General features: G+C 39.0%; 2 protein-coding genes and 1 long non-coding RNA gene across 7 annotated transcripts in view; 1 reads left to right on the top strand and 2 right to left on the bottom strand.

Moving 5' to 3' along the window:
- POC5 (POC5 centriolar protein) overlaps nucleotides 1-8,235 on the top strand; it is a 44,379-nt gene extending 36,144 nt beyond the window's left edge. For 3 of the 5 annotated variants that reach the window (XM_045495906.1, XM_045495924.1, XM_045495931.1), the window contains 2 exons: nucleotides 3,226-3,402; nucleotides 6,653-7,029. In XM_045495906.1, coding sequence (XP_045351862.1) covers nucleotides 3,226-3,402; nucleotides 6,653-6,796 — 321 coding nt within the window. In that variant the 3' untranslated portion in view covers nucleotides 6,797-7,029. Of the gene's footprint in view, nucleotides 1-3,225; nucleotides 3,403-6,652 lie in introns of all 5 variants that reach the window. The other 2 variants (XM_045495900.1, XM_045495914.1) reach the window with 1 other exon arrangement.
- LOC123607022 lies at nucleotides 320-5,110 on the bottom strand. The gene is made up of 3 exons (XR_006716613.1): nucleotides 5,007-5,110; nucleotides 3,738-3,930; nucleotides 320-558 (listed from the first exon to the last, which is right to left on the bottom strand). It is a non-coding gene; the product is annotated as an uncharacterized LOC123607022 (long non-coding RNA).
- Nucleotides 8,236-8,949: 714 nt separating the features above from the next.
- The window catches only part of ANKDD1B (ankyrin repeat and death domain containing 1B), a 65,116-nt gene continuing 58,891 nt past the window's right edge, over nucleotides 8,950-15,174 (bottom strand). The window contains exons 13-15 of the mRNA XM_045495943.1: nucleotides 13,792-13,993; nucleotides 11,227-11,358; nucleotides 8,950-10,172 (exon numbers count right to left, since the gene is read on the bottom strand). Of these exons, the coding sequence (XP_045351899.1) occupies nucleotides 10,111-10,172; nucleotides 11,227-11,358; nucleotides 13,792-13,993 (396 nt within the window). The 3' untranslated portion in view covers nucleotides 8,950-10,110. The remainder of the gene's footprint in view (nucleotides 10,173-11,226; nucleotides 11,359-13,791; nucleotides 13,994-15,174) is intronic.

The raw sequence follows: 15,174 nt of genomic DNA, 5'->3' as shown, positions 1-15,174 counted from the left end.
ATCTTAGGTGTTATTTTATGCTAAAACATGTGTGTATTAATTTGCTAATTTTTAACATGGGACCAAACTGACTATGGGTTCCTAGATTGTAATTAAGCCATCTCTTTTATATAAGCTACATTCAGTGGATTATTTTTTATGTAATTTCCAATTTCAGTTTTTGTAAAGTAAAGCAAGAATCTATCAAAACTTGTAAGGCAATCTGATTACAGAACAAACCATTTGAAAACAAAAAGCTAAAAAATAAAACCAAAAGCTGACTTGGCAAACATGCAAGTCAGTTAAGACAATTATTAATTTAAGTAAATGCATAGAGGTTTCTTTTTAAAGTCTTTATTTCCTTACTGGAGTATATGTTTTCATCTTACTGAAGATATTTTAAAGCAGTTCTCAACTGGTTGGGTGAAGGTTATCAGCTGTGGGCATTCTTCCAACTACTGTAGTTTTCTCATTCCCAACATCCCCCAGTCAAAACGTGTCCAGTTTCTTTTACATTCCTTCCCCCTCCGAGTGGGAACAGCTGTTATGGATGGGAGTGCTTACACCCTTCAAATGTGACTAGGCACAAATAAGGTTACCAGCTCAATTGTACTTCAGGTTGCAATTTTTCATAAAGTATGTTCTTACCAGCAATTAAATTTATATTTTACATTTTAAAAGTTTTTAATATTAAGATACAGCACTTTATAGTATAAAATATACCTTATTTTAATAAGAAATAGGATGAGGTTTCCTTAAGGTCAGAAGCATGAATTTAGTCCACAAAAACATGCCTATAAATATTTTAGTATCTGAGTTTTAGTTTCTTAAATTCATAAGACCCGTAAAAGTTTAGATTAACTAGCCAAATAGTTTCTACAAGTATTATAGTGAGAAACAGTCCTCTAAATACCTCTCCCTAAATTCAATTAGCTCTTTCTCCTACTTACCTTTTAATTTCCTAAGTAGTATGCTCATATCTTTATTTCCACATGCATCAATTATCCAGTATTATCTGTTGACTGATTATTATGGATGAAAGAATTGGCCTTTTTATTTATTTTTTTTTTCAATGTTTATTTTATTTATTTTTGGGACAGAGAAAGACAGAGCATGAACGGGGGAGGGGCAGAGAGAGAGGGAGACACAGAATCGGAAACAGGCTCCAGGCTCTGAGCCATCAGCTCAGAGCCCGACGCGGGGCTCGAACTCACAGACTGCGAGATCGTGACCTGGCTGAAGTCGGACACTTAACCGACTGCGCCACCCAGGCGCCCCAGAATTGGCCTTTTTAAATACCATCCTAACCCTGTCCTTTTTCTGTATTTAAATGTAGATATTCCAAACTTTGCATTAAGTTAATATTTATGATGACTATTTAAATATAGCTAAGCTACGAATGTATACTATGCCTACATTTCCTTTCTGGTACAATGGATTCCTTTGTTTTTGCCTTTGCTTGGTTTTCTGTGCAACTGTAATTAAGTCTTTCCAAACTCTCCAAAGACTCTCCAAACCTCACTGAATGCTATTTTCCTAGAGTTCTCCCGACACATCAATATTCTACCATTTTAATTTTCCCAGAGACATTTCTCATGGAACCCACTATCATCTGTTTCAATATATAGCTGTGACCATCTGCAGCTAGATGCAGATAATATGAAGAACTCAATGAACGATACCTCAGATGGACTATAACAGTGAGGAAAGATCACTCTTTAATAATATGGTTTGGGGAAAAATGGTTAGAGGGAAAATTAGATTAATAATTCACACTGAAATTTCAAATGTTTTAATAAGTTAAACCAAAATAAGTAAATGTTAGAAGAGTATAATGACCTCGGCTGCCTAAAGAAGGTTTGTTGATTACCTTATGGAAGAAATTAACAACAAAATTAGCTATAATTTTTTAAATTTATGTGCACTGAAAAATAAAACTGAGGGATGCCTGGGTGGCTCAGTCGGTTAAGCATCCGACTTTGGTTCAGGTCATGATCTCACGGTTTGTGGGTATGAGCCCTGCATTGGGCTCTGAGCTGACAGTTCAGAGCCTGGAGCCTGCTTGGGATTCTGTGTCTCCCTGTCTCTCTCTGCCCCTCCCCTGCTCACACTGTGTGTGTGTGTGTGTGTGTGTGTGTGTGTGTGTGTGTGTGTGTCTCAAAATAAACATTAAAAAAAATTTTTTTTAAAGAAAAAGCTAAGTGAGATAACATTAAGTGGGTAAAATATTTACACTATTAGATAAGTATCTGTAATTATTAGATGAGCTTAATATTCATCAGGATTAATTAAACATTTTTGAGAGAAATACCCATTCCTGGCAAGTAATTGAAGAATTTGGGTAGTTGACAAAATGAATTGCAAATATGAAATATTAATAAGGAACCACAAATTGAATCAAATACTAGGTTTCACCTCAGACTTAAAGGAGCAGCTAATATAATTAATTGATAATGAAAAACAGTGAGTACATGTATATGTTTTTCGTGTTACAAATATAATCTTTCTGGAGTATCATCAGCAGTAAGTAACAAAAGCTATAAAAGCTGACATTACCTTTTGATATGATCATCCCATTTTCTGCAGAAAAAAGGAAGAACACAAAAGCATATGTGTAATGAAAAGCGTATGTGTAATATTAATTATGCATAAGGATCAAAAGTGTTCATAAAACAGAATAATGGTTGACAAGGGTTAGGGCAGTTGAGGAAGGGAAATGGATAGGACTCTAAAAGTGTCACAGGAGGGAGACTGCTGTGGTGCTAGAATGGTTTTGTGTCTTGACTGCAGTGATAGTTACAGAAATGGAGACATGTAATAAAATGACACGGATCTCTACCAAGGCATTATACCCATGTTACCTTCCTGGCTTTGACATCATAATTATACTATATTTATGTAAGATGTAATCATTGCAGGAAATGGTGAGGAATACACTGGACCTCTCTATTACTATCTCTTCAACTTCCTATGAGTCTATAATTGTTTCAGAATAAAGAGTTTTTTTAAAGTTTACAAAAGTTTATAAAATGGTTGGTACACCAGGGTCATAAAGAGATGTTTTGGGGTGCGTGGTTCTGTATCTTGCCTTTTGTCTCATTGTTTTATTTTTTCCATGTTAAAGTTGGTTAAATATATAGTTATTTTTTAAGTGCCTTTGTATTTTCTTCATCAGTTATACAAGCAAAAAGTACTATATATTTTGCCATGATTTTGTACCACCTGGATGTTTCTTTGTTTTTTTAGTATGTGCCCAGAATTGTCACATCTGCACAACAGAAAGCTGGAAAAACAATTACAGCCCGGATCACAGGGAGATGTGATTTTGCCTCAAAAAACCGAATTAGTAGCAGCTTAGCTATAATGGGAGTTTCTCCTCCCATGAGCTCAGTTGTTGTGGAAAAGCATCATCCAGTCACAGTGGTGAGTACACATACTTGATGATCTTAATCAAAAAATCTTTTTTCCTGAGAGTTTATAGACTAATAAGCACTTAAATTACGTGTTGAGAAGATCAGAATTCATGATGACTGTTACTTGTTCTACCTTTTATTATTACAGTCTTTATGTACTTACAATCATCAAACCTGGTCTAAATCTGCCTTTCCTCTTTTAGGAAATTAATTTCAGAAACATTGTTTCTTCTCAACAGTGTAAAATTATCAATACAAAAAATAATCCACTGTGTTGGTGGCCAAAAGAAATATATAAATGATTTCTCATTAATTTAAAACAAGAGTCAAAAACTATTTACTTACTCATTACCTCCTGTTCATGTAGCAGGTATTTGATTATAAGAAACACTTGCATTTTTATAGTCTTTAATTTTTGTTCCTTTTTTTTTTTTTTTTTTAAGTCTTCTTCCCTTTTTCAGTACAACTTGTCAGCATATTTGTAGTGTGGAAAAAAAATTCAGACTGCACTAGATTCATGTAATATAAAGGAAAATGCCTAGAATTTAAACAAAAATAAACAAAAAGCCTGAATTAGTGACTCACTTTTGCTACCTACTGCCTTTGTGATCATACACAAATCAAGTAAAATATTTGAGCCTCCACTTCCTCTTGTGTAAAATGGGAGTGTTAAGGGTACTTAGCTCCTAAAGTTATTTTCTGGTTTCAGGATTAACTGAGACAATGTGAAAATTGAATGAGATATATAAAGGCACTTTATAAACTGTAAAACCAAAAGCGAATTTAACATAATAAAAATTACTAGAGAAAGGTACATGGGATACATATAAATCGACAATTGTCTCAAAAAATTTAAATTTTGGGGGCGCCTGGGTGGCGCAGTCGGTTAAGCGTCCGACTTCAGCCAGGTCACGATCTCGCGGTCCGTGAGTTCGAGCCCCACGTCGGGCTCTGGGCTGATGGCTCAGAGCCTGGAGCCTGTTTCCGATTCTGTGTCTCCCTCTCTCTGCCCCTCCCCCGTTCATGCTCTGTCTCTCTCTCTGTCCCAAAAATAAATAAAACGTTGAAAAAAAAAAAAAAAATTTTATAAAAAAAAAAAAAAAAATTTAAATTTTGAAAGTTAAAAGTTCACATCCTTAAATAGGAACAATTGATTTTAAAAGAGAAAGTCACCTAACATAAATTTTCAGTGTTAGACAACACTGTCTACTTAATGTATCAAAGTTTTAGCAAAAATATATACGGAATGATGTTACATCCTTTATTTTCTGGGCAGTAGATGGCTGTCAGATGATTAAATCAAGGGAAGCTTGATTCATTAAATTTAGCCTCGGGTAGAGAATGACGGTAATGAAGTGGAAGACTGAGGCGGAGTCATTAAGTCCAAATAAGGATATGGAGGGTGGAGAGGGGTCTTAGCCTTCACAGGCTGCAAAGACTCTGACAGTCCTTAGGCGACCTCCCAATATAGTTTTGAATATATGAAGATCAGTTATCAGAAACGAAAAGAGAAAACTCATTTCTGTTTTTCTCAGCACATATGTGCATAGAGAGGGAGAGGGACTGTCCATTTGTATGGTAAAGAAGGTGTAAAGAAATCACATATATGCTTACTTTTAATTTAGGCAGCCTTTTGTTTTTGTACTGACAGGAATTCATATTCTACAGAAAAAAAAAAAACCAAAACAAGGAAATAGTCTTAAAACCCGTTTCTGATATTTACCTCCCCAGCTGCCCTTTGCTGATTCACTATGTATAGTACTTCTCCAGTAATTGCTCATGAAGGAAACAGCCATAAACTGCTTCCATTATTACCTAAGTAGGATTATGTAATAGACCTGTGGCAGTCCTCTGTACTGTTTTTCCTTTTATCCCCCAATCAAGACCTGTAACTACTAGAAAGTTATTACTAATAAACAACTAGTCAGATTTCTGACACTTTAGCCCCACCTGCTGGATAATTGCTTGTTCCTAGTGCTACTTCATTCTCTGCCATTTTTATAGATCATGAAACCAGTGGTTAGGTGAATCTGCTTCTACATTCCCTTTTTCCCATCCTCCCCAAGGAAAAATCATTCTTTTAACAGGGTCAGATTAGGTGGTTAGCAACTAAATTTTCATACTAGTTGGAAGAATCTCCCCCATCTGTAATGACTATCCACTTAAGTACAAAGAAACATTTATATAAAATACCTTTAAGATGGGAAATTTCTCTAGAGGAGCTCTTAGAATCTGTCATGAAGACCTTTAAGAGTTTTCACTCATTTTCTTTTTAAGTAAAAGCTGCATCATAGGGTTTTTAAAATACATAATGAATGTTTTGATCAAATGTATGTAATTTTACTTCGAGGATTTTAAGATGACTTTTCTAAGTAGAAGACCCTACTAGGAATCTCCATGTACTGTTCAGTGATGTGGACCAAGAACTGGATAACAAGTCTACTGAGAAGCTGTATCCAGTATAATATAGAAAATCCTTGTACATTTTACACATGTGTATACACATAATGTGTACTTACATACATATTATGTACCTGTACGTATTCTATGCCTAGATGAAGTCAGTTGTGCACTGACTCTGTTACGTCAGTGCTTAGGTCCAAGATGTTTCCTTGAGTTCTGAGATAGTGTGGGTATCCTCTCAATGTGTGTCCTCAGCATCTAGTTATTTCTTTGTATAGAAAGTTGTAATCCACATTAAGGAGCACCAGGCCTCTGGAAAGAGCTCCTCTTGTATGATCATAAAGGTTTAGTCAGCTCCCAGGTGAACCGGGTTGAAATAGGAGAGATCTGCTTTACTGTGATTTGAAACAAGGACCAGACAGGATTCCTCAGAGCTTTCCCCATGTTCCCTGATTGAACTCCACATGTTAACAGGTACAGGAAGGAGAACACTGCTTGGAATAAAAGGAGGGCTTGGGGCTGCCTCTTCTTCCAAACACCATAAAGTCCCTTTCTACAGGTGGCCTCTGTACACATTGTAAGATTCCACTTGAGTCCTCTTTGAGGAATGACTCCCATGGCTCCTTTGTGATCCTATGGAATACAAGCTGATCAGAGGGTATTGAGCACATCAGTGTAACTTATGGATTAAGGACCACTGTTTGGTCCTTAATTGTTTGTTTTAATGGCTGCTTCACCAGCTTATTGCATGTATCTACCAGGTGCTTAACAAATGTTTGGTTAAATTATATATAATGAAATGGTATTTAATGTGTGTCATTTTGTGGGATTGTTAAAGCAGGTTTTTACCTTTTCAGCAAACCATTCCTCAAGCTGCTGCTGCAAAATATCCCCGGACGATTCATCCTGAAAGTAGTACCTCAGCTTCTAGATCCCTCGGAACCAGGTCAACTCACACCCAGTCTCTCACAAGCATTCATTCCATAAAAGTGGTTGACTAAAATGAATATGCACATATTGAGACCTTTTAATTCATCTGGTTATACCAAGGATTAGAAGTCTCTAGTTTTTAAAATTTCATCTTCTTAGAACATCATGGATACATCCTGTTCATCTTTTCAGAATTCCAAGAGGCTTTTTCAAAGCCACACCATCCTTTGTAACTATATGTAGGATTATTTTAATGTTATTTTTTTAATTTAAACAATTAAGTAAAAATTTTTTAACTTAAAAATGACTTGATTTTTTAATAGGTTCAGCCTGTCACTGATTACATCATAAAAGTATATAAATCTTGTTTTATTAATGTTATTTACCAAAGACTAAATCATTTCTAGTGTTACCAAGTAAACTTTGAGAACTTTACTAAAAAATTGTTAAGGAGCATATGGGTGGCTCAGTCGGTTAAGTGTCTGACTTGGGTTAGGTTGTGATCTTGCAGTTCGTGAGTTCAAGCTCCATGTTCATGGGCCTGTGCTGACAGCTCGGAGCCTGGAGCCTGCTTCGGATTCTGTGTCTCCCTCTCTCTCCCTGCCCTCCCCCACTCACATTCTGTCTCTCTCTCAAAAGTAAACATAAAAATAATTTTATTTTTAAAAGTAATAGAAACTAAGGTATTTTTATTTTAAAATTAAAGAGCTAAAGACCAAGATTAATAATGATACTTTATCACAAAGTTTTTTTGTGATTTTAATGTATTAGTCTTCATTTTCTTAAGACTCTGACAATTAAAAATGGGAAATGATGAGACCTATCAATAATTTTTAATGATAAAAGGAAAGATTTTTTTTTACTAGTACAGAAACAGAGTCATCAAAAAGAAATTTCCTATTAGAATGGTCCTATTTCTGATGGTCTTTCTTGTTTTTTGAAACTCTGCAGTGTTGAACCTTTTTTCTCTCTGAACATCCAAACATCACCCTGTGAGGGTAATAGCACTGGGCAACTCAGCAAACCTTCTAGGCCTGGGGAAAGACTTTTCACTAGCTGTCAGTGCAAAGAATCTGGGTGAAAATGATCAAGCAAAACAAGACCAGGTTCCATTGGTGTTATTGCTGGCTGACTGGGTGATCTTGGGCTGGATATTTAATTTCATGAATCTTAGGATCCCATCTGTGAAACAGTGAGATCTACCTATCCCACCTCTTTCACAAAGTACTTTGGGTTACACAAAAACAAGTATAAATTCTAAAGAATTGGTCCAGAGCCTCAATTTTCGTATCTTTAACAGAAGTGGATGGACTTAATTAGAAGCCTCTTTCACTCTGAACATGATCTAGCTCTATGCTCTAATGTTATTACAGGAAATAGTTTTTCTTATTGCTTCACATTGTAATAGGACATGAGAACAAATGTGAGATAGGGCAATATCCCATTTTCTAAAGGGCACACCCAGGCTTTTCTGAACTACAGAATTAAAGAATTTGAGTATTGTGTCTTAGAGTGTTAGATTGTTCTTATGTAACAGTGTCCTGAGTTCTGGCCCGGCTAGCACTGTGGCAAACAGCTCCTCGTGGGTTTCAACAAACACAAACCAGTAGCACCTCATCTTTTGCTACCTGTACCATGGCCATGCTTTTCTCTTGGCTTCCCCAGGCACTCTGAGAGGATCACAAGTGACCACAGGCTCCATTTGAAGGCTAGTCCTATGTGGCCCAGAATTAACACCCCATTGTGTTAACAGATCAGTTCTTTCTTTCTCCCCCGTACAAACTGTCGTGAGGGGTACTAGTCCAGCCCATCTCTCAGAAGAGAGTGCCCTCAAAGTCAGATAAGCAGTTATGCTTGATACCAGGTGGTGGCCAGTTTGGTATTTCACCCTGGTCTGGGCTCTCCTTCCTTCCCCACCTCACTCCTCTTTTCCGTCATTGTTGCTTCCTTGGATTTCCACTCCTAAAAAAGGCAGCGACTCATAAACTTTGGTCTCAGGGTCTGCTTTCTGAGGAACCTAGATGACAACTAGGAATGGTTTTCAGTATCCAAGCCATAACCATGTGGACTAACTAAAGTGAATGTTATGAATATTGTAACTGAGAATATCATAAGCATCTTTTTAAAAAGTGTTTAAGCTCTAGAAAGTGTATATTGTCCAAAGCAGAACCAAATAGTGTTACTCTAAGTTAATTAACTTAAATTTAACAGTTAAGACGCTTACAGAATAAGAGTATGTATTCTCTTTACTTCTGCATAAAGAGGTTACCCAGATTTTGGAAGGGGGAGTAAGTAGCATGGTCACTGGAAACCAGCCATGTTGAAGAACAGTTGGGGACAAGACTTTCCACTGAATCCCTTTTTAAAAAACTTTTTGGACTCCTGTGAACATGTTCCCTATTTTAAACATTTATAGAAGTAAGTGGGCCATTTACAATCAGAATGAGACCAAAATGTAAAACTATCAATTCAGGATAATTGGACTGATATTACTCATGATTTTATCTCTGGTGCCTTATGGAATTAGAGTCAGAGTTTGAGAATGGAGAGCCTTAAATTATGATGAATAGGTGCATGTAAACTGATATGAGTTGATACTTGATTTTATATTTATTTCTCTCAGATTATAAAAATAATGCATGCTTATTGTCAAAAAAAAAAAAATTGGAAAGTACCAACAAGTACAAAGAAAATAAAAACCACCTGTAATTACACCACCAAGAGATTTAAAAAAATACATTGGTATACATACTTCCGGTCTTTTCTAAGCACTATTATTACACATATGTGTTATTTAAAGCCAAAAGTAACTATAAGTTTTCAAAGCTAGTTTCTCTCACTGAAGAGAAATAACTCACAGGGGATGATTTCAATACTGTGGGCATGAGATTAGGGATTTCACAGGCATTCAACCTTCATCTTCAATACTGTGGCAGAGAGAGACATTCCCCCATTTTATGGAGAAGGAAACTGAAGATCTGAGATCTTGGATATTTAGTATGCCCAAAGGTTCACAGTTAATAAGTAGTAAAACCAGGATTAAAACCATGTCTGTCTATTCTAAATCCCTATGCCAGGATGCTGTTCCTACCATCATTTTTTTTTAAAAACATGATGAACAAAAACCAAGATTATGCTATCACATATGTTGCATCATATGTCAGAAATGCAAAAATCATATACAATTTTCTTTAAGCAAAAACCAAAAAAAATTTTGACCTTTCATTTCAGTAGGTGGAAAGCACTAATACCATTTTTTCATCTGTCACCACCATCTTCATAGTTGAAAGGACAGTCAATACTGCTAGAATTTTATGGCATTAAAGAACTGAATGTAAAGGCAATGCTGAGTGGAAAACCAATTGAATACATTTTTTTTAGGCATTTACGAAACTGCACATTTCTTGGACCTCCCATCAGTTTCATTTTTGAATTGACGAATCTTTTCTGTAAAAAAATGATAACATTCATTATTAATAGCTAACATTTATTAAGCACTTGCTATGTGCCAGGCACTATGACTCAATCCCACAACAACCCTTTGACATTAGAACTTTTCTAGTTAGTAAAGGAGAACACCGGCACAGTGAGGCTATAGAACATGTTCAAGATCACACAACCTGTTCACACTGGAGTTCAGATACAGGCCCACAGGGTCTTGCTCCTGAGCACATGCCCTGCACTGCTTCAGTGGACTGCCTCTTAGTCTCCCCCGAGAATTCTTATGGCTACTCTTTTCTAGAAACAAATAAATTTAAAGTTGAGTGAACAATCCCAGTGCTGTGAGGATAATGTCACGGGAGGAGACATCATCCACGCATGATTCCTTTACCTACCACTGCTTGAAACTTAACATTAGCTGAGTGGTGTGATTCACACACTCATGCTCTCAGCTTCAGGTAATACTGCATCAGTGAAAGTAATGGCAGATGTGCCTACCTTTTGCTTGAATGGTTATTACATGAGAGTTTAACACCGCCTCATTATTGGTAAGTTTTGAAACCATCTTCCCTGATAATATAGTCTTTGGGCAAGTGATTTTTAGCAATAACCTCAGTTGCCAAGGTAAAAGGCTGTCTGCTCTTTTCTTTTAACCTAGAAATAACACTTTTGAATACACCAACTTGTAAATTTCCCCAACAGGGGCAAGATGGCATTTTGAGCAAGACAGTGCTTAGTTATGGAAATGATACTAGAATCTCCTAAGATGGTTTAGCATTCCTGCCTTCTCCCAGCTCCCCGCACCCCACACACCTCCATACCCTGCTGTACATCAACAGAAATACTCCTCCACTTCTTCAAATGCCCAGTAGGGGGTACGCTGAGAACCGCCAGGCTAAACCAGTATCAGTCAGTGCTGAGTCAATCACCAGAGGAGCTGCATATTTATGAGCCACAGCTCTCCCCAAACTGAGATTGCTGCTGTTTATCGACAGTATTGTTTTGGGGGACTGTCCCCCACCATTTTAAGGGAGAAGGAGCTTCTATCTCGAAAACTCACCAGCTAGTTCTGGGAAACCTGCGCGTACCAGCTCTTCATACAGATGCTTGACTGGAGTGGCCTGTGTCATCAGGGTCCCGTGCAGCCAGATGAGCAAAGCCCTGTGGCCGTGTTCACGGAAACTTCCCTTTCCTGTGCCAAGCACATAGAGTCAGAGGCGAAACACCACGTGCCGAGGTCTCTTTTTGTTGTGATCTCCATTCTAACTGAATTTTCTGTGGTTGCAACTCATTCTTCTGATGGCTGCTAGAGAAGCAGCCCAGTGGATGAAAGCCCTTCCAGTTCCCCTCGCTGGAATTCCTGTAGGGTGACCAGAGTGTGGATTCACTCTAGCACTTGTCGTGCACCTAATGTGCTTGACACAGACCAAAGGAGCAGATACGAGATTCAACAGCTGAGTCCCTGCCCAACGGTAAGGGACAGCCTTCCTGAGATGTGGAGCTCTCCCACATTCAGAGAGCTGCTATGCACCCCCATTTCTCCGACTCAAAGTGCATATTTCACCTGGGGATCCTGTTACAACAGAGAGTCTCATTCAGTCGGTCTGGGGTTAGAATCTGCACTTCTAATAAGCTCCCAGCTGCTGCCGTTGCTGTCCATTAACCATACTCGAAGCAGCAGGCGTGCGCCATCATGCTACTCCAGTGTCTGATGGAACTGTGCATGCCCTGGGCCGGGATTACTCACTGGGCAAATACGCACTGGATACCTAACCCCCGAGAGATGTTAGGGAAAGAGATGAGACCCGTGTCTCCAAGGAGGTCACGGTTACAAACACAGGACAGGCAGGCTCCTGGTTCTAGCAGAGTGTGTGTGGGAGCAAGCAGATGCCACAAGAGGAGGGCCTGAGCTCTGGGGAGGAAGCATGCCAGAAAAATGTCAGAGAAGCAGGGAGGGCCAACTGTACGCATGAACAATGTACTCCTGGGCGAATCCTGTTCGTTTCTTCATCTTGCATTTGCCAAACTAATTCTTAAATACCACTGTCAACATGTTGCTCCTTTGCCTAAAAGCCCACAAACTCCTTAGTGGCAGTAGCATTACCCTGGATTGTATTTGGATTGTGTATGTTGCTGTTGTCACGCCAGCTAGATTATAAATCCCACCAAACATGCACCCTGGCTTACGTTAAGAGCTGATGCAGCCCTCGCCTGGTCGAACTGAACACATTCTAGGCACTCGGTACTGTTCCACTAAAACACGTTAAGTCCCCTCCCCTTTATCCTGCTGGCAGGTACTCTGAAGATACACTGTATTTTCAAATAATTTCTTTAGGTCAAAAAGAGATTTCGAGAAGGCAACTAAGTTTTCCTAAAAACTTCACAGAATGCTATATGCCTAATTAGTGACAAAGGAGAAATCTTAATAGTAAAAAAGGAACCTTTTCAGAAACCATAGTCAATATTCAACATTTTCAATGCATTATCTTCCATTTGTTACATGACAATGTAGCCTTAGAATTAGTAATATAAAGTACCATAATTTACTTATACGTGGTGTAAGAAGCATGTATTCAGGGGCTGTGGTTTTGCCATCTACAATCCCAGCAATCAGTAATGCAGATCGACTCCTGAGCATGGGACTTGTTCACATCTCATAATATCCATGTACAGAAAGTGCTCTGAATAGAATGTTTTGTCAAGAAAAGTATCTGCTTTCTTGTTTTTAAAGCTACTTAGCTGATTAATGCCAAACAAACTTTCTGTTTCCTAGGTTTTGGTCAAATCATAAAAAAAGCAAAGCTAATGACTCCAACTGACCTGACCTCACTAATTCTGACAGCTGGAGTCTGGCTGAATTGATTCCATGGCTTGGAATCTTCTACTCAAGGAGAGGCCTGAGTCTGTATCCCAAGTTTCCCATAGGACAGCTCGTCTCATCCAAGGCCTCATCCTATAAGAACTCTGTACCCCAGGGGCGCCTGGGTGGCTCAGTCAGTTAAGCGTCCAACTTCGGCTCAGGTCATGATCTTGTGGCTCATGAGTTTGAGCCCCGTGTCAGCCCCTGTGCTGACAGCTCAGAGCCTGGAGCCTGCTTTGGATTCTGTCTCCCTCTCTCTCTGCTCTCCCCCACACACTCTCTCTCTCTCAAAAATAAATAAACATTAAAAAAAAGAAAAGAACTCTGTACCCCAGACTTGGCTTAAGGGATTCCTCCTGGAGTGGAAGCCCTAAACAGTGAGCCTTTTGTTAGGGAATGAACCTTTTACCCCAAGACAATCCCAAGGAATACTAGAAACAGGTTGGTTTCCCAGGGATAAGCCCACCACTAAATCCTTGCTTCCTTAGTGCATATTCAGTTGGGAACCTTAATTTCCTTAAAGGCTAAATAACACCTTTCCAATATGGCTCAGTAAAAGTAATTATCCTTTGCAAACTTCAGTTTACTGCAGACTGTTCATGGTTTGCAAAGTTGCCGATCTTTGTAGTCCTACGGTGAATGTCACCATTCCTCAGCCCTTGTAGTCTGCTGCTTGTTGTGAGCACCAACTACTTACTTGGAAGATCTCCCACCAGGAAGGGCTGCTGTTCCTATCTCCCCTCGCAACATCTGGGTCATGCTTACCTGACCACTGCTCCTCAATGGCTCTGATCTGGTCATCTGTAAAGTTCCAGGAACGGGCAAGCTTCTGCCACTCATTGGCCTTTAGCTGATGGTAAGCCAGGTTCCAGAGGAGACTGCGAATATGCCTGGTCTCCAGACTGTGATCTTGCTTGAATGTCAAAGTAAAGCTGGTTGATGAGTCCTTGATGCTGTCACCATGCTCCTAAATTAAAGGTAACTGCATCAGATGATTTCAGACATTTTGTGCTTATTGCCTTATTTCATGGGATGTAGACAGTTTTTCAGATAGAACTGGTAAGGTGGTAACCGAGACTTATGTTTTCAATATTACCTGTAACTGGATAACTTTTTGTCATCCAAGATGGAGACAAATGTCTGAAGTAAAAAGCTTGAGTACTGTCTAACACAGGAAATGTGAGGGGGTTTGCTGTGTTGTATCCCATGCTTCTATCCCAATTTGCTGACTGATATTTATTCACCCCAAAAGAAAACAGAGGGGATGTCTTGGCTTAGGAAATGTCACAACAAAGGCATCTTTGAAGGCCTTACTTTCAACGAATATCTCTCTTTCTTCTTTTGCATGTTTGATTGTCTCATATCAAAGTTTCAATGAGGCCTGGATTGGATATACTCTCTTAACAGGGCCCCAGAGCTGGTCCCTCCATTCATCCTACTCTGGTGTGAGGAGAGTAAAGTAGAAGCCTAACTTGGGCCAAAGGAGTGGAGAGTACAGGGGTCGATATCATTTTGTGTTAAGCCACCGCAGCCAGGCTTAATCCACATGTTCTCTGCCTGCATTTCTGTTCTCTGTTCTGTTCTCTGTCTGGTTTTCTGGGTTTTCAAAGGTTCCTTTTGTCCCTTCTACAGAACCCAATGAAACAAACTGGAGAAAAATCTCCAAGTGAAAGCAGGTGTCATGGTTTCATAGAGCTGCACCTGTCATGCATATGCCATCAGAGCTCCAGATAATCCTCCTTCCGGAGGCTGCAGAACAGTTAAGGACATGCAGAACACACAGCCCTAGAGGTTTGGGACTTCCTATTCTCCTTGTGTACATATGGCAGCTCCTATTTTTGTCTTTCACTTAAATAAAAGTGAATCTAAATGAAAGATAATCTGAACAGCAAGACAGGAGTCAAGGCTGGGGCAGGATATCGACTAAAAGGATATGGGCACCTGGTTCTCAAAACCTCTGAGAAGAAAGTGGTGGGGCTTGTGCCTCAGCCCCCATCACAGATCAGCCTGTGCCTTTCACAGCATCTGCAGTCTCCTCTGGGAGGTCTACAAAGCCCTGGGAAGCATGCCCAAGGAGATGAGCTGGTCTTTTCTCTAGTAACTGGACCTTGTGAACAGAAGGTGGAATAGGAATGTCAAGTATGAATT

The sequence above is a fragment of the Leopardus geoffroyi genome, chromosome A1 (genome assembly GCF_018350155.1).
Source record: "Leopardus geoffroyi isolate Oge1 chromosome A1, O.geoffroyi_Oge1_pat1.0, whole genome shotgun sequence".
In the NCBI taxonomy this organism is placed as follows: Eukaryota; Metazoa; Chordata; class Mammalia; order Carnivora; family Felidae; genus Leopardus; species Leopardus geoffroyi.
Note: the sequence above shows the minus strand (reverse complement) of the source record. Positions and strands in the feature narration are given on the sequence as shown.